The sequence below is a fragment of the Manacus vitellinus genome, unplaced genomic scaffold (assembly GCF_001715985.3).
Source record: "Manacus vitellinus isolate BGI_N305 unplaced genomic scaffold, ASM171598v3 scaffold_12_pilon, whole genome shotgun sequence".
Taxonomy (NCBI): Eukaryota; Metazoa; Chordata; class Aves; order Passeriformes; family Pipridae; genus Manacus; species Manacus vitellinus.
In genome coordinates, this window is record NW_021938949.1 from 483,235 (window position 1) to 502,274 (window position 19,040).

General features: G+C 39.6%; 1 protein-coding gene across 1 annotated transcript in view; it reads left to right on the forward strand.

The window, feature by feature from the left end:
- Nucleotides 1-19,040, forward strand: part of RHEB (Ras homolog, mTORC1 binding) — a 38,555-nt gene that overhangs the window by 17,143 nt on the left and 2,372 nt on the right. The window contains exons 3-8 of the mRNA XM_029957800.1: nucleotides 1,119-1,190; nucleotides 6,279-6,346; nucleotides 9,468-9,550; nucleotides 13,712-13,768; nucleotides 13,869-13,916; nucleotides 14,458-14,539. Of these exons, the coding sequence (XP_029813660.1) occupies nucleotides 1,119-1,190; nucleotides 6,279-6,346; nucleotides 9,468-9,550; nucleotides 13,712-13,768; nucleotides 13,869-13,916; nucleotides 14,458-14,539 (410 nt within the window). The remainder of the gene's footprint in view (nucleotides 1-1,118; nucleotides 1,191-6,278; nucleotides 6,347-9,467; nucleotides 9,551-13,711; nucleotides 13,769-13,868; nucleotides 13,917-14,457; nucleotides 14,540-19,040) is intronic.

The following is a 19,040-nucleotide window of genomic DNA, read 5'->3' on the forward strand; positions in this document are numbered from 1 at the left end:
CAATTTATTCCTGAAAACAATTTTACTATTTAGTTCCACCACAACATTGGTTACTTAAGAAGTCATTGAGAGGCTTCCACTGAGTCGGATGGTCTTGAGTCAAAATTTTAACTTGAGGTCATATTTTGTTTGTGCTTCTTGCCGATGAAAAGAATATAAAGGAGCATGAAGAATATTCTCATGTCCAAAAGCAGCTTGGCAATCTTCTTAGGAGTGTATTTGTCCAGTAAACATAATGTAATAGGATCTAGTAGATTCCCAAATGTAAAGGATGTGCTGTAATGGAAATTGTAATGCTTGAAAAGTCTTCAGTTGCAGAACTTTAAAGGTCAATGCAGAACTTTTTATGGTCAATATTTAATTTACCTTCACCATCTTGTAAAATCTCTCAAGACTGAGTTTTTGGGGTTTTTTTTCAATTTGCTACTAAATTCGGTGTTTTGCATTACTCTAACTGAAATTTGGAACATAAAGTTGTCTGCCAAAGTATAGCAGTTAAATGGCTTCCAAAGGAAAAAAATCCAATTATGCCCCCTCAGTCACTACTTAAAATACTGCATCCACTGGTCTGTTGTGGTGTGGCAGTAGGAGGATTAATAGGAGAATATGTTGGTCTCAAGAATTTTGAGATCATCCTTTTGTCATGGGAAATATGTCCAATCTTCAAGTCAAACCAAATTTGGCTAACTCTATCCAAGTTTTCTTTGCAGTGACTGAAACTGATCTTGAGTTTTATTTGCTTCTTGACAGAAAAACCTTCCAAGTATAGCAGTTTGTTAAATTTAGTTCTGTGAGGATTGTACACTGCTGCTTTTAGATTTGTTTTAAACTGGAGGAGTCGTTTAAATTATGCCCTGTTAAAACAAAAGCAGAACACATACCAAGTAGCTTTTGCTCTGCTTTTTAAATGTTCAGGAGACCCAGTTACTAGGAATAGGCATTTAATTTAAAACTAGGTCAGTTGTCATGTACAGATACTTTAAATGAAGCATACAAAGCTCATATTGGCTAGATTGCTATTAGATAGATAAGACATTAGTGTATCTACTAGTAAGTGTAAAGTGATAACAACCTGAAGACTTGTTTCAACCCATATTTCTCTTTTCCATTCTTTACAGGAAAATCTTCACTGACGATTCAGTTTGTGGAAGGACAGTTTGTTGATTCGTATGATCCAACCATAGAGAACAGTAAGTAAATAACTGACAAGCTGCTTTTCTGTACCTAAGTAACTTATCAGAAGTCCTTGGCGATATACACACTGCTTATGTGGGCATTTACGTATTAACATGAAAGCTCATTAATTAACTCTTAAGTCTTATTACTCTTTTAAACCAACATTTACAGCATTGCAGCATGGAAATCACTGTGTACATGCTTCTCCAAACAGCTGAATTGTCTTTTAGCACTAAATGAAGGAAAACCTAATGAACCTGGCTACAGTGCATCTCCTTGTACTGTATTATGTTGTTGGACATCTGCTTCCCCTAATGTAGTCAGGGCACTTTAAATTACATATGTCACACCTGTATGAAAATGTGCCACTATATACGAGTATTCCAGAGTCTCACATTTCTTATTGGGTCAGTATATCCAGATGAACGTAAAGCCATCAATACCTGTCAGAATTAAATGGCTACCTTAGAAAGTTGACATGCTGTGGCCATGATAACTTGATAAACTTTTTAATTACTCCTTTCCAACTGTTTGATAACAAGGTTGGTACACTATCAGCTTGCTGCAAATACTGAGTATTTGACTTCTCGAGTGTCTTTTTTCTCTTAGTATGTTTTTTTTGTTGATATTAGTGCCTTTGTGAATAGGTAATGTAGTGGTTGGGTAAAGACATTAATACTAAAAATGCTGCCAAGAGCAAAAAGTCACTTCAGAGATGAGTTACCTGGTATTCATTACAATCCAAGCATCTCTTTCTGAGCTAGAGATGGTCATAAAGTACTTGAACAACTGCAGTGCTACTCTGAGTAACTTGATCATACTGGTTTACTTTAATTGTGTGGCAGATAAAACTGGTTTCATGATTGTAACCCTGGAGTTGCTTGTTTTTAATGACTTCTGAAATGCAGTGGTTTTAGTGTTTTGGACTTCTGCAGTAGGATGCTGAGCCTATGTGATACCCTGTAAGTTTGAATGAAGCAATCAGCAGAACAGGGTTTCTTTTGAATTTATATGTGGTAATAATTACGAATCAGTGACTATCAGGATATTTTCCTCGGGATTATTTTACTACTTAGAACTAAAATTCAAATGCTACTTTTTGAGAAACTCTCGATTTACTTTAGCAAGTCAGAGTAGATATTTTACCCCTTGGCCTGAATGATCTGAATGTTAGCTCTTACACAGATGTCATTCATACTAAGGCTTTCCATCATCCCTTTTTACTTTGCTAGAATTATAAGTAAGGTATGTTTTAAATTAAAACTACGCACTAAGTACTGAGGATTAAGTTTCTGTATTTTAAATCTTAAATGTCAGTTGGGACAGGTTATTTTTACTCTCTCTTCTATATAAATGCAAATTATTTAAAATAATCTTTTAAAGTTTTATGCAGTTATATGGGAATGAACAAATTTGACATGGAGTCAAAAGTCCCTACAAAATGCTGAGTCTGTGTCATCTTGTAGCATTTTGACACCTTGGTACAAGCTTAACTTGTTTCATCCTTTACCTGTTGTCTGTAACTGCTGTTAGAAACTCTGTAGTTGTGTGTCTCACCCTGGTAGTGCTTCTTAACTATGAAAATACACCACAGATGAATTTTTCTCTTACTTAATCCTTGTAGTCTGCACTGCTTGCTTGATCTGAATTCTAATCATGGAGTATGTCATGGCCATGAAGACTTATTGGGCGGGGGCATCCTGAAAAGGCTTAACTTTTCACTTGATTTCTTATTTGTTTGGAAAACAAACAGCATTATTCATTTGGTGTAAGTCTTGTGATCTGTGGCTGTGGCTGGAGGAATTTGCTTTTTGAAAGGTAGAGAACTGAAGGGCCCTTCTTGCATCAGAACATATTACTGGGAAGTAAAGGTTGAAAACGTAGAAGTTATGCCCTGAGGTCCAAAGCAGTGGGAAATCTGTCCCATCTTTAGGCCCTAGAATGCCTGATAAAGACAATATTTTAGAATTGCTTCTGCGAGGAAAGGAATAGAGAACACATTCTAATTTAACAAAAATTTTAAATTTATTGACAGTATCTTTTATAAGACAGAGATTTGCAACTAGTTTTGATGGGTGTAATATAAACTAATTCTTTTGACTCATGTACTTAATATTTTTAAATTTTTTGTTTTATAAATCTTTGATCATTCCAGTCTTTTGACACTCCCAGCTGTATATTTCTGATTCTATCCAGGGTCATAAGACAGAAAGTATGTTATCAACTCTTGCAGTTTTCCTAGCTTGTAATTTCAAATTTGGTGGACAATGCTGGCAAGAAGTGTTGAGAAGTCCAGGTTCCTATACTAGGGACAGTGTTGGAGAATGTTGCGTTTTTCCAGTGCTTTTTATAGGAGGTTATAAAGCCTTTTCAGTTTCATCTAGTGGTTGGGTCTACACTTAGGAAAAAAGTACATGGTGAAGGGTAGACTGACCTGTGTGATTTCTGTTTTGTCTCCAGAAAATTGTCCTTTAAATTTATTACAGTATTCTACCAGCATTGATGAAAGGGTAGTACTGCAGGTAGCTTAATCTTTATAATTTTTGTCTTCTAATAATAAAACTTGCACAAAATGCTGAGTGTAAAGCTAAATTGTATAGAAGGCAAGCTATAGTCAAGCTCTTACAGGAACAAGTTGTATAAGCCTTGAACAATAGGAATAAGACCTACTATTCTAGGAATTTCACAGTAGCTGTCATTTGAGTTGCATATGCAAATCATTTCATTCATGCTGGTGTACTTGATCTTAGGGTAACACTGATCGCTGGAGTTCCAGGTTGTGAAGTGTGAGCATGTCCTGTTCCAAGATCCGTGTGAGCATGTCCTGTTCCCAGATCTGTGTTCCAGTTGATGAGCAGCATTTTCCAGATGCAAAATGACTTAGGGGTGCAGAGGCTGGTCGGGCCTGCTGAATTCAGTCCTTGGCCTGCCAGGAAGAGCCAGGCTGTGCAGTGATTGTATTGTTGTTGATTTTCTTGCTCATCAGCACAACGAAAGGCAACGTGTCCCAGGATAGTAGGTGACGGAATTGGAAATGGTTGATTCCTCTGGATCAACAGATCACAATCAATACACTTGTAGGTTTTTCGGATGATGAAATTCTTAACCGGGAATATTTTTGAAAAGCTTCAGCAAAGAAATGAAAGTCATTAATTGTGACTTCATCGAAGCAGATCTGTCTCCATGCAGTGAGCTGTGCTTAGTGCTGCAGGGCTCTGCACTGAACTAACAGTTCTGTGGTGACTCCTCCACTGTTTCCCTTCCCTTATCTGTGTCACACTCTCTTCCAGTACTGATGATGATGATGGTGATGTCTTTGCTGAGTCTCTTCTAGGCTTCTGGAATAGTCTGAAAAAGCTGTCATCTATCCCTTTTTAAATATTAACTTCATGATGCTCTTGAAGCTACTTTGACTGCAGAGTGCTTTGATGTGTATGTGCAGTGTCAAGAGACTGGAGAGGGACTGTTGTTTCCATACACCTGTTAATGCAGTGTGTCTCCAGAGGAGTCTGTTTTCCCTCTGACTAAAAGCGGGGATATTGTATTATAGCAACGCTACCTGTTAACATCTGTTCAAACAAACAGTTTGTCCCCATCACAGTACTCATCCAAGGCAAAGAGCTGTTGTGGATCCTTGTTTTATAACCTAAAACTTCTGTGCAGCAATGACAACAGCATCCAGACAGTGACTTGAGAGCAGCACATGTGCTAAAGCAGCTTTGTTAGGGGATGGCCAGGGTAAGGCAGGAGCTTTCATTCTCCATTTCAAATGGCAGTCGCTGGTATTGTAATGGAAGTTGTGGGTGTGCTTTACACTGTTGATTTGGACACTCTGTGTTAGCTTGACTTTGCTGTTTGAATTGCTCCTTTTTTTTGAAAGGGTGCTTTGATTTATTAGGTGGGTTGAAACCCCCAGTTTCAGCTATTTCAGCCCACTTGCTCGAGATAATGCTCAAATTGTGGAGACTTGAGGGGACAATGACCTTTGGGGGAGGAGGAAAGTTGGACAACTTCAACTTCTAGGAGACCCTGTTCAAACCCAGAAAGCGTAGGCAGGGGACTGCACAGTGGGGTTGGGAACATCCAACTGTGCAGCTTTGGGAAGCTGTGGACAGCTTAGCTAACACTACACTGACCCATTCCCTGACTCTGTTACCCTACTCGTCTTTGCAGTGACAGATGAGGGTTTTAGGACTGGTAGTATTTGGGAAAATGACCTCAACCAGAAGACAACACAAACTTTACTCAGTATACCAGAACTGTCCCATAATGGTGTCTGGAGTGCATCTTGAAGGCCAAAGCAGAGCTCCAAAGCTGGGTTTGTGTGTTCTGGTCAGTACATTATTATTCCTACAAGAACTGTGACACTGTTTGCTTTTGCAGTTGCATAACACAAACATTGAGTAAGATTCCTCAGCTCACAGCACGTTGGCATTTCATGAATCCGAGGAAGAGAAGCAGTTCTCATCACTTTTGGGACTGAGTGTGCTTCGTGACTGAGGATTAGATGGGCTGGAAGCTACAGCAGATGTGAAAGCAACATGGTGAACTTTTAGCTAATTGTCATTATTTAGGTTTAGTATATTCATAAGTGTGGTTCTGTGTGTTTTAGCCCCCAAAGATTATTTTATTTTTCTTAATCAAGATCACTTACTTCGTGGGATTTACATTTAGGAAATTGATTGTGCTAAACTGCTTGGAAACTGAGGAAAATATCTTATAATAAGTTCAAATTTAGCTTTGATGCCAGTTGTATTTAAGTGTCTTATGTTACCAGTAATTACAGTTGCCTCAAAGTTTCTTAGAAATGCATGTAAACCCCCGTTTTATTCTTTCCTTTTAAGAAAGTAAAGGAGGAACAGCTGCATCCAATGTGGGAATCTCCTGAAATTTGAAATCTTAAAGTAAATTTCTGAGTTTTGTTATCTGCAACAGAGAAGTTAAAAGTACAGCACCCAATGTAGCCTTTTATTGCTACTTTAAAGCCTGTAACTAAAGTTCTTTTTCTTAGTGGCTTGGCTGACAATGACACAGATGAGTGACTTCTGATCCCTTCCTTGTGTGTAATTCTGACATGTTTCTGTATTTCTTCTTTGTTCTAGCTTTTACAAAACTGATCACAGTAAATGGCCAAGAATATCATCTTCAGCTGGTTGACACTGCTGGCCAAGTAAGTTATCTTTCCTTCTTTGAATCTCTCTTCAGAGTTAAGACAATAGGTATTCATACTTCTGTTGAGCTAAGTTCGTAGTGACCGTGCATTCAGAGGTGAAAGTTAACTTAAAAATTATCCTGACTTCTTGTTTAGTCACTAAAGACTTTCTTTGTAGGGTTTGTTTAAAGACTTTGGTTTGGGGTTTGTTAGTGATTTTTTGTTTTGTTTTTTCCCTGTCTATTGAATGAATGTCTAAAAAAGGGAAGAGGGAACTGCCTTAACTCTGTCCCAAAAGTACATAAGTAGCTTGTTTGATATTTACAGAGTAAATTAGGAGTCTTGCTTTAGATGGAAAATGTCACTTCAGTTAACCATGGGGAAATTTTCCATGAATTTTCCTATTTGTGTGTGCTCTGGCTACACCATGACTTGTGTCCATGAAGCAGTCATGGGGAGCAGGCAGAAATGCATGTAGGGGGTACTCACTGGGCTACCAATGAACTGCTGTAGTTTGTTTACATTTTAGCGCGATGGTTCACGAGTGTGCCCGAGCTCCCCGTAATGACAGGGAGCACAGGAGGAGACAGGGAACACGTGTCCTGGAGTGTGCTGGGGAGCTTTGTGAGGTGCAGGTGTTCATTACATACAGATCTAGGTGTTCATTACATGGGGCTGCTTGGCTGAACTTGCACTGCACGTTCCGTGCACGGGAGCGCTGCCTCTTTTGAAACTCTCTGTATGAGGGAAAAAACCATCAGGGATCATTAAAACCCTGTGTTTTTATCCTTAACATTTTTTTGCTTATGTGTTCTTACCTTCTGTGATCTCATACGATGCCTTTGGGTTTTACCAAACTGTGAGTAGTGTTAAACAACGTTAGTGTTATAAAATCTGCTGCCAGTACTTAAGAACTGTAAAGCTGTGGGACACTTGCTCATAGCTGGGGGACTGTTCAGAAGGGCTGTAACCTTCTAGGTATGTTTGATTGCTTTCTTTGAAGAGCACCATGCTGTATTTATGTGGTGTCAGCTTGTGGTGCTCATCAGCAACACGTGTGAACTATGAGCTGTCTGAGCACAGTACTGGCCACACGTTCTGGGGCAGGATTGTTTGATGGGAATTGTTCTGCAGAGGAGAGTGAGGGTGAGAGAGGGGCAGGCTGAGAAGTGTGAGCAGCAGAGGAAGCTCCATAGGTGTCATTTTGTGCCATTGTAAGTGCACTCGCCTTACAGCTCCGATTGTGTAGCTCAGTGATAAAAGAAAAAATTTCTCTTTGAGGGGGAAATTGCCTTCTGGGAAGGCACTGTAACTTACCAGTAACATACCTCTATTGCTGAGGATTGATTTAACCTTATACAGTATTTTAGAGCCAAAATAGCTTCTTTCCCAGCCTGTCGTTATTTTAAAATTTAATTCTTCGTGGAATGACTTGAACTTTGAGTTCTGGCTCACAGGGTTAGAGGGGAGAGATGATTTGGGGTTATGGAGGGTGTGGCTTGGACAGATTTCTTTTTTAAGTCAGTCTTGCTTAATGGTCCATAGGGAGTACTTATGTGTATACAGCACAGCAAGGATTATATTGTAGATTTGTTATGTACTTTTGAAAAAAAAGTACAAGAGTTGTAGCAACATTGTGATATCACTTGACAAATTTCTTAATTTGACCCACAAGTTCCAGGGAATTGGCAGGTTTTCTTTCTTCTCCTAACAAGCTAAAAATTAAGTCATGAATTAGAAATAGTTGAGGTTATGGCACTTATTTTTCTTGGTACTCCTCCTCTGTCTTGTGTCTCTTTACCTGTCATGGTTATTTCCTGAGCTCTGTGCAGTTCAGTTCAACAGGAGTCTTGGTACGGGGTCACAGAAGAGAAGTGCAAAAGGAAATCTTACCTAACACCAAATTCCAGCGGATTTACCAGGAATTCCTGAGGAATTCCGGGTAAAGTCAAGCAACAGAGCTGCACTTTCACCTGTTTTACACTGAGACCAGCTTGGATGCCTCCTCTATTGACTTTGGGATTACACATCCCACTGGAGTGGCAGTTTAGCATTTCACAGAAGATGGGGGAGGGCTGCTCTCTGTGTGTAGCAATAAAGGCAAATAAGGGCAGCTTTTGTTAAGTGTTATTCTTTCAAACTTTTTTTGGCTGGATCTGTGAAGTTGATTTATGAAGAGTTTTTCCTCTTCTGCCAGTTAGGGAAGTTTGATTCCTTTTGGTTGTCTGGATTTAAGCTGTGTGATTGCACTGTTCCATCTGTTCAGCCATGACAATATACAGAGAGGTTATTTGATCTTAAGCTAAAATTAACATTTTCAGAAGCACAGGTTTAACAATTTGAGAACTCATCCCTTAAGAAGTATGGCTGTTGTCAAAATGGAAATTTTTCCTGGGAATATGAGTTGGAACAACTTAGGTTTTTAACATTGGATTCCTAGTGTTTGTGTTGCATTACCTGCAATATATGAGTGTTTCATTTGCCTCTTTGGTCAGTTCCTTTTCTAGAGGGGTAGTAAATTTAGTGATGACGTTTCTAGTGTTTTGTTTGTTTTTTTTAAATACTCGTTGTATAATGTAAACTTAGAGTTGTCATATAGCATCTAATAACTGTATTTCTTGCATCTTTAGTTGATAAACATTAGTTAGTAAGCCACAATTAATCACTTCCTAACAGACCCCTTAGGTAATTTAGATGTGATCAGTGTCACTTGAAATTACAAACTGCTAGATCCTGTTGTCAGCTGGTGAAATTAGGATTTTGAAATGTATCACCAGCAAGATAAGAGGCATAGTTACTAATTAGTGGTGGGACAGAGTAGATGTTTTATACTAATAGAAACTGATAATTAAGCAGGATAAGAGGATTGGGAATAGCTTCAGCTCATCCATAGTCTTAGAGGGAATAAAACAGAAAAGCTGTAGATTAAATTGTACAGTATACAGACTGACTTTAGCTTTCTCTTAATTTGGTAAAGATTCCACATCTGACATTGTGTTGAAAAAAAATCTGAAAGTACTACCCATATAGAATGCACCTCGTGTCTTAGAAATATGACCAGCTTATCTGATGGTGATCTGATAGCATCAAGTTCTGAACTGTGGCAACCTTAATTTTAAATGCAATATTCCTTCTACAGGATGAATACTCCATATTTCCTCAGACGTACTCCATAGACATCAATGGCTACATTCTTGTTTATTCAGTCACGTCAATAAAAAGGTAATAAAATCTGTTGTGTTCTTCTGGTTTAGGTGTTTTCTGGGTTTAGCTCCTACCTCTGCTATGTTTTCTTTATCTGTGAATAATTCAGTTAATATCTCTTTCCCTTAGAAGTACAATAGAAATTAAAATTAAAGCTTTTTCAGAAATGTCCACTCAGATCCAAATGCCACAGGCACTTTGCAGACTAATATGCAAGGTGCCATGTAAGAAATGAGACAGTGCTGAACTAGGTTATTTTGAGGTGTAAGTAAAAGTACAAAGAGTGATTTCAAGGAATAACTTTAGAATTTGTTGCTCTTTCATTAGATACAAAGGCAGATGTAAACCTGAACCTAAAGGGCACTGTACCTTCATGTGAAGTACCCAATTAGTTGCTAGATCAGTCACTCAGCCTTGTAGCTTTTTACAGTACTGAGATTTCTTTGACTTCTTGTCAAAGAAATTGTTCCAGTTAACCATCAGAAATTTTCTTATAAACAGCAATGTATGACTCTTGGACTGCAGACTCACTCTTGACATGCTGCAACCAGAGGATCTGTGTTTTCCATGCTATTAGCTGTCCATTCTGATGTGAGGGCACAGTCCATCGTAGCTGGAGTGATTTACTTGCAAGACTCATCTGGGCCTTTGTATTACTTTGTCATCTTCTGCTATTTTCTCCCTTCCTGTGGTCATCTTGCTTGTTTAAGTACTAGTTATTCTTGAGGAGATGTTAATTTTCTAATATTGTACAGTATCTTCTTTTGCAACAGCTGAATTAATCCTGTTTTCCTAATTTTTTTTTAGTTAAATGAATAAGATCTTAGACTTTTCACTGTCATCAGGTGCAAGAGAAGTAGGTGCTTCTCTTATACTTGAAGAAAGTTGATCAGCTCTTTGTGAGTGCTGAAGCATTCCATGTCTTTTCCTCTAAATCAGACAAAACTGGTCATTTCAAGTGCTCTTTAGCAGACCATTGTAATACAACTTGCCTATTGGCTCTTCTGTACTTCTCAAAGAAAGGATATGGTCTGATTATGAACTTCTGTTGCTTCCAAGGTCTTTAATGTTGAACAGATTTCACAGTCCTTCATTCTTGGTTTTCATCTTCAGTTCTGAAGTAGAGAAGGTCAAACACATGTGATCTGGAGGAAATGCAATGGATGTTGGGCTTTTGTGTGTCTAGAGATACTAAACTACCTAGTTCCATTGGATCTGGGTTTTTTAATGAGGGATTCAGTGTTGATGCTGAGTAACTTGTGTGAAATAGGAGTTAGTGTTCTCTGCCTTGAGAACACTCCCAAAGTGAGTACAGAAATGTTCACTGATAAGTGGTACTGTGAGGCCAATAGTGGCTTTGACTAAAATCACTTGGAGGATTCTGCAACTTGTGCTGTTCCTTGGTTGGCAGCTAAAGGACACGTTCTTAGCCACTCAGTTGTTGCCTCATGATGTCTGTGGTAGCATTCAATTGGCTAAAACAGAAACCAGGTTATGGTGAAAATATAAACAGGACAGAATAGTTTAAGACTGCAGGTAGAAACTCTTACCATCAGTATTTAGTCTTGATCAATTTATTCCAAGATTGTTTGGCTTTTGGTGTTTTTTTCTTCCTTTAAATTTTCAAAGTACCAATGATCCCATCTTGTTCAATTCCCTGTGTTCTGTATCAAGACAGTGTTTAGGCAGTAGGGAAGATCTTCCACAATACTCTGATAGCATCAGTGACTTGCCCAGGCAGTCAGATCAGTCACCATCTGTCTTGACTTCTGTCCAAGTGTGTGTATTGATCTGAGTATTGATCCAGCTGGGGTGAGAGCTTTGACAGCAAACTTAATAGAAATGCTCTTTTAAAATTACCATCTTCCCTGCCAGCCTCCAGTGGAAGTTTAAATAGGACTTGAATAAGAGCTAATGCCCTACATTTTTCATATTCCCAGGCTCTCAGCAGCAAGGTTACTGGGAGGCTTTTGCTCTAGTTCAGCTTAATTAAATTCCAATTTTGTATCTTGCTAAGTTCCATGATTTTGTGTAACACATTTATCTGCCAGCTAGTAATTTTTTTTATTTTTTTTTTAATTTCACACATTTTGCTGTTTCCTGTAGCCCATTTGCTTGACAGAACTAGAAAGGACCTCTTATAGTCTCCAGATCTCTCACAGTTTCACAGCTTAATGTGACGATGTTCTTTTTGGATTGGTCAGCATCTGTCTTAATGTGTCACTGCTCCTTCTGACCTTAATTATTTGAAAAGCTTTCTAGAACACTAATTGGTCAAGCCAATTTAATTCCTGGCAGTTCTTGGCAACTTGTTTCTGTGTCAGAATTGTTTGAGTTTAAATAGCACTTCTCGTGTGACTTCCACCTCGGTCAGTTAACAAAGATCAGTTGTTTATTTGTAGTATTTTTACAGGACAAGGAAGCTTGTGAACTTCTAGACAAACAAATAGATACCCAGAATTGGGAAATGGGGAGCCCAGGTTGGACAAGAACACCTGGCAGCACTGTGCACTGGGACCTCAGGTGGGGACTCACCAGGGCTGTGCTGTGGTGTATTTCTGGCTGAGCTGGAAACAACACACCTAATAGGGGAAAGGAAACAGAGATTGTACTGTGCCAGGGATTCAGTTATCCTGTGGCTACTGTGCTAAGATCCTTCCTCTTTCTTCAGACGAAAAACAGTTTTGTGGTCTGTAGCAGATTTTTTTGTAGCATTTTCATTCTTCTTTCAGTTTGCAGGGTCACCTAGTTCTGTGTGTAGCGTTGCCTCTCAACTCTGTCACAGCCAAGCTCCATTTAATTTTTTTTTTTTAAATAATTAGGAGTGTCCAAGACAAGTTCTCAAGACCAGAATTTTCACTAATAGCTTTCAGCATAAACTCTTTGTGTCTTTGAAGTCCTTTCATTGATTTCATGTTTTCCTGTAATCTGTAGTATCCAGCTTGAGTTACCAGTAGTAAGTTGTGCCAGACTGAGTCAGGCTTTTGTTTACAAAGAACTCATTTTCTTGATAGGATATACTGAAACTATTAGCTGAACATGGAGAAGCATTGTGTTCTACTTAGTCTCAAAAATTACTGCTGCAGTCAGACAAATTTACCTACTTGACAGAAAATCCATCTTAAATGTGGTAGCATTTATTGTTCCAGAAGTGAGAGGTTTTAATGCCTTGAGTAGTGTTTTTAGGCACCAGGTCTTTGATTGCTCTGAGATGGAAGTGTGTTTGAGTGCTGCTCTATTTTTAAGAGTTTCAACTCTAATTGAAATGCAGTGCAAGTCAAGACACTGCCTGTAGCTAACAACCTTGGAAACTGGAAAAGTTTCAGTCCCTTTTTTTTTGTTGTGTGTCTCATCTGTGAGCCTGTGCCTCCCTTAAAACAAATCTGAGTTGTGCACTTCGTGTACCAGCATTCATTCCATAATGTAACTAGAGGAGCACAACATCTGCTCTTCAGCCCCGTTTATAGCTTGTTCCCAAAAGTACTAAATGTCAAATGCAGTGGATTTTGTTAGTGAGGTTTTTGCCTTGGTATTTCACAGTACTGCTTCTTTACCTCCTATATCCAATCTTCACCTACATGGTAGGGCAACAGACAACAAGTATTTGAATAATCACTGTTTCAATGCCATCCTGCAGATCAGTTTACTCACTTTCCACAGAAAATTAAAATGTTAGGCTTATTTTGGCTTTCACATAAGTAAAACTTAAAATTATGTATGAACTAAGTGTTCTTGAAAAAAAAATGTATTCTTTTGAGATGGAACCTGCTTAACTAATTACTTTTTCTTTCCAATTGCTTTAATTTGACATACTCATCCAGGGTTGTTGAACTATAGCAGCTGAATTTCTCACTGCAGATATAAACCAGATGAGAGGTGGGAGGGACTTGGGGTGATTCTGTGTTAGATGCATCAGTCCTGGGTAATGTTATTTATTTCTGCAAATGCCATAGCTGGGGAGGCTGTAAGGGTAGGCACAGGCTGGTCTCTGCTGCTGCTGGGACCAGTTTGCTGTTGTAACACAAGTGGGTGAGACTTTGGGGCATCTTTGTAGTTCTGCCATTGTACATAGAGTAAGTTTTAAACACAGCAACCTACATATCCGTGTAATTGCTTGTGTATTGGGTATTGAGGATAAACATCAGAGTGCATGTGTGACTTCATCCCTTTATTTTGCAGTTTTGAAGTGATAAAAGTTATCCATGGCAAGTTATTGGATATGGTGGGAAAAGTCCAGTAAGTAGTGACACTTTCATCTCATTTCATTGCAGGCATGTTGCTAGTGCTTTGTTCAGTATACTGTAACTGTTCTGAAGTTCTGAACTTTCTTTCACAGAATACCCATTATGCTGGTTGGAAATAAAAAAGACCTGCATATGGAACGGTATGTGAACTCCAGAATGTGGGAAATGCAAGGCAGCAGCCCACATTCCTGTGGCTGCAGCACACTGGCTTTGTTCTTGGCTTTCCATAACTAAAATCAAATTGTAGGTTAAAATAAGGTACTGGGCAAAGGAACTGTGTCCAGAATGTGAACTGTGAGCCATGAACTTCTGTTGTAATGTTGATTTTTGCTATAAGGTTCCAGGGACAGTCATTTAACACTCTGGGTTTGTTTGTGGTTTTTTCCAAAATAAGTAACAGAAGTATGTTTGTCACAACTGTACAATACCAGATGATGCTACAGATCATGAAAATAAAGTAGTACTTTGGGACAACTGCTCTTCTGGGTTGTAGAGGAGTTTTATACCTGGCCCAGTAGTGCATTTGACAGCAGCCAAAAGCAAATGCTTTAGATCAGACTTCACAAGACATTCCTGTTACAATGCACTTAATGTACTTTGGTACTTGGAGGTATTTCTTGACATATCAGATTCCAATTTTTCTGCAAGCTATAAAGAACATACTTTTCTTTCTTTGGTCAGGGTGATCAGCTATGAAGAAGGGAAAGCTTTAGCAGAATCCTGGAATGCAGCTTTCTTGGAATCTTCTGCTAAAGAAAATCAGGTAATGGATTTAAGAGTCACTTCATTCAAACAGCAGTGTAATGGATGACTCATAGTTTCACTTAATAAAGGAAGCTAAAGTATTTGCATGTACTCTACAGATATTTTGTGTAGATGGAAACAGAATGGCTGCCTGCATTCAGGTTTATGTGTTTTTTCCATGCAACTGTCAATGGGAGGAGGAAGTGAAGAACTGAAAGTTAAGCTTCTCTGAACATAGCAGAACACTTAGTGACAAAAAAAAAACCAAGATCCACGTGGTGGGTGGGACAGGGTCTGTTACCTTAAATAAGAGGTCACTGATTATACAGCAGTGAGTTGGTATGAGGGAATGAACCTTGTGTATTAAGGTCCTCAGTCTCTCTGTTGTGGGGAATAATCATTCTGTGTGTCCATGGGGTGGGGGAACACAGAAAAGTGTCAGAACACAACAGAAGTTCAGCACCACTGTGACACAGCTGGAGTGAAGCTGCACAGTCTGAAGCATTTTAACCCACACACATTTACACTTGCTGGTCTCCTATCACAGAAAGAAAATGTTTAATTACATGGTAAATAACATCTTATTCTTGGTTGCTCTAAATAACTTTTTTTAAAATGCCTCCTAAATACGTTATGGTGTCTGAATTTGTTCCTGTGGCTGGTAATAATATTTTGTCATTGATTTGACATATCTTAAGCTACAAGAGCCTCCTAGTTCAGATGTGAAGTGATGGATAACTGCTGCAGGCTGGGGAGGAGGGGTAGGTTTTTTCCCTTCTTTTTTTTTTATTTTATTTTTTCTTATAGCTCTCAAGAGCATCAAGGCTTTTGAGTTTTGAAAATATAGACACATGTTAAGGTCTCACATTTAAGGTAGCATATCACATCCTTGTCCTCCTTGGTAACATGAGCACAATCAGAAGGGCAGTCATGTAGCTATGACAGGACCTGTTTCAGCAGCCTTTCTTTCTTTCCCTATCCCCAAAATCAAAACAAAAGCTTTTGTCTAGTGTTCATTGTCAACAATTCTACAAGTTACTTGAGTAAAGTTGGATTTTCCCTGGAAGAAAATCTTGGATTGTTTTTTGTCACCAGATATGGAACACTTGGAGTTAGTTTACCAGTACTTCTGACTTGTATGAACCTTGTCAGAACTGGGCATGATGAAAGCATGAAATTTCTCAATACCTTCTCTGTATGCTGGAGAGCTTCAAATGCATACCAAAGGAAATTAAATTGACAGTGTAAAGAATAAACCCATTAAAAACATCTGATCTTTTTTTCCACTTCTTTATTTTTAAATGACTTAATACTTCTGGATTAGGCAAAGCTATTGCCAGTGCTCTTTTTCTTTTGGCATATGTTCACAGTGTGTAACAGCACAGCGATTCATATGCAGCAGAATATCTTACTGGTAACTTTTCTGGAGTTTTTATTGTTCTTGAACCAAGAATAAAAAAGGTTGGCTTTATTTATGCAAAGAAGCTGCAAGCTTTCTAGGATGCTTGGCATCTCTTGTGTGTTAACTTGCTGCACTGACAAAGCCCCATTGACTGCCATGTGTTTGTGACTGTTCCTTAGTCTCAGACTGTCTGTATTAAGTTAAGCTGCCAGCTGGAATTTATATGGCAAAATTGGTAGCCTTCAGGGAAATCAGAATGGCAATTGCATGTCTGATACTCAAAATCCTGGACAGGCCTGTACAAATCCCACCAAAAAAAAAAAATAAAATCAGAAGTTGTGTGTATTCTTGCTGGCAAAGGTCTTCCTTTCAGCAGGATCCTCCAGAACAGCGATTGCAGGTCACTGTAAGTTGTGTCCCTCTGGATTTAGCAGCAGGTTGTCAGAGGCAGGTGCTCGAACACAGTTCCTCCTTCACGCCTCTTACATAATACACTTGGAAAATTTGTCCAACTTGAAGTTTGGGAGATCATATGTCACTTCTGAGATGGGTGCTCACAGCATGTGACCATCCTTCAGGCTCCCTGACATATTTCCTTCGGAGGGTCAGGATGTATGAAAGAAAGTGGGAAGGAGCCCAAAACTGGCACAGCTGCCTTAGTCTGTCTTGCAGACCTCCACCTCTGAAGGGGTGGAAGATTGAGCATTGAGAGCCAAGTGTGGAGTCTGGATCTGTGAGGTGCTGGGGGAACAGGAGACATCAGGCATTGTAACATCCCTCCCTGTGGGTTGGACCAGGAGCACTTCTGAACTCAAGCAGGTTTTTTCCTCCAAATCTTATTTTGACAGAGTAAAACCAGCTCATCTATAGACCTCTCTCAAGACAGAGTATCTTCTCTTACTCTGAAACTGTCTCTGGTTTGGGGGGGAAAAGGGTTTTTTTTGACCTTGATAACAACCTATGCTGTCATTTTCCTGGTACTGAGTGTTCACCTTGCATAAGTCAACATTACTGGAAAAAGAAATCTGTTGGTATTTTTGCTTTGAAGTTTATCCAGATAATCACCTGTACTGGCTTTGTACAACAAGTGTAGCTTAACTATTGATATTAATTCTATACTCCTTCCAACAGTGCTTTAGCTTCTGTTTGCTTAATAGAACACCAGTTTGATGCTTAAAGGGATGAACTGGACTGGGTTGGGAATTTAGAACTTCAGCAGAGAGTTCAAAGCTTCCTGAGTGGGGGAACATCTGTTAATTCTCTCAGAAACTGAGCCATCTCTGTGTGGTGGATGTGGAGCAGAGGAATGACAGTGTCTGGTGTGCTGGTCTGAGATTGGCTGGGTATGTGATGTTCTTCACAGCTGTGAGGAGAGAAGGTCTTTCTGCCCCAGGGGTTAGACCACACTCCGTCAGCTGCGTGGTTTGTCCTTTGCAAAGAACTGCTGAAACCAGAGGTGTTCCCTATAATAGGATCTGATGGCAAAGGCTCATTTCTCCCTCTTCTACCTTCCTGCTTTGCCCTCCTGCCCCCTCCTCCCCCCAGAAAAATCCTTTTTGGAGCATCTACAAGAGTCCAAGGAGCTTGGCCTAGCAATGTTGGGCAATTAAAATAGCTCTGTAGATTAACTTAAGCAAACTATACCTATTCTGCCAGGAGTTAGCAAAAGATAACACATTCCAGAAATGACGTGACTTGGAGTAGATGGAAAGTGAGACAGGCAAAGATCAAAGCTGTGGTGATGATAAATGGCAGTGGCTGGCCACAGTCCTCAAGGTCAGATACATCTCCTCCAGACATGGGTGACCTGGTAGGACTTTGGGAGGAACCTGCATATCACCAGCACATCAGTCATCAGGGGAAGTCCCTGGGCTTCGGGAAGGCAATTCTGAGACTTGATGGAAAAGACCTCTGAGATGACTGCTGGGCTATTATTGTAATGTCTTCTCAAGCTGCTTCGTTATTACCAGACATGCTGAACTGCTCGGGATAACTTCAGGAACTTCAGGCCTTTCTTGTGGAATTCCCTACTTAGTTTAACCTAGGCCATGATAGAGTGCTTCATCTTAATCCCAGTACAATAAAGTAGTAACTGTTTGAAATACAGCCAGAATCCAAATTGGTCTTAAACCTAGTTGAAGGTGGGAGCCAACTTTTACTGGAAGAATTTAGGGAGTAACAAGTAACCAAGTTATGTTCATCCAGCAAGGAAGTAGCAAAAAATGTACTTTTTACCAAAATGGAGGTCTCTTAAAAACCAGTTACTTGGTTGTTGCTTATTTTTCGAGGGCAACTTCATCTTTGAGCTCAGAAGATGCAGTGCTCAGTAAATGCTTCAGAGTAGTTTGGGATCCCGGGATCTGACATGTTTGGACTGTGTTTGGACTGGCAAAGGATGGAGGAAAAACTCTCTCTTCCTTTGCCTAAGTATTGTTCAAATTCCTTTGCCCAGTTCTGTGCCAGGATAAACCAGTAGTATGAGCAGTTGAGAGTTTCCTCTTTGAAATAATAAAACAGTTGCCAAAGGATGACTCCGGCAGCTGTGGGCTGGATTTGGGTGCTTGCACCTTCCTGCTGGCTCCTGGCAGCACATTCCTGACTCCCTGCTCGTGCAGAGAATTCCACATCCCGAGCTGTCTGTCCTGCTCCCACCGAGGGGCACATCTGCAGCAGCAGCTGAGTCTCTGGTGTCTCCTGCATGGTGCTGAGCTCCATGGGCAGCAGGTGTTGCCCAGGCTGACATGGATTTTGTTTCCTCAGGGGGAGAAAGGTAGAAGGAAGGCAGATGGCTTTCTGTGGGCTAGGTGTGACCCACATTCCATAATTGGAACATATGGAGGCAGATGCATATAAAGTCTGGCTGTGTTCTTTATTCCTTGTCACAAAACACAGCTTCCTGTGTTGTTTAAGGGCTCAGTCTAAAATTCATCAGCAGATTTGAGCTGGATTACAAATTCCGAAGCGTTAACTGTGGGACAGCGACTAAACCTTCCCAGTGAATATGTATTTTCTGTGAAATGAATTAACAAACCCCGTGAACTCCTACATCTTACTGCTTCAAACAGCATGTCTTTGACAGGGAATGTGCAGCTTCTTGGTTGACAGAGTAAGTTGTGGA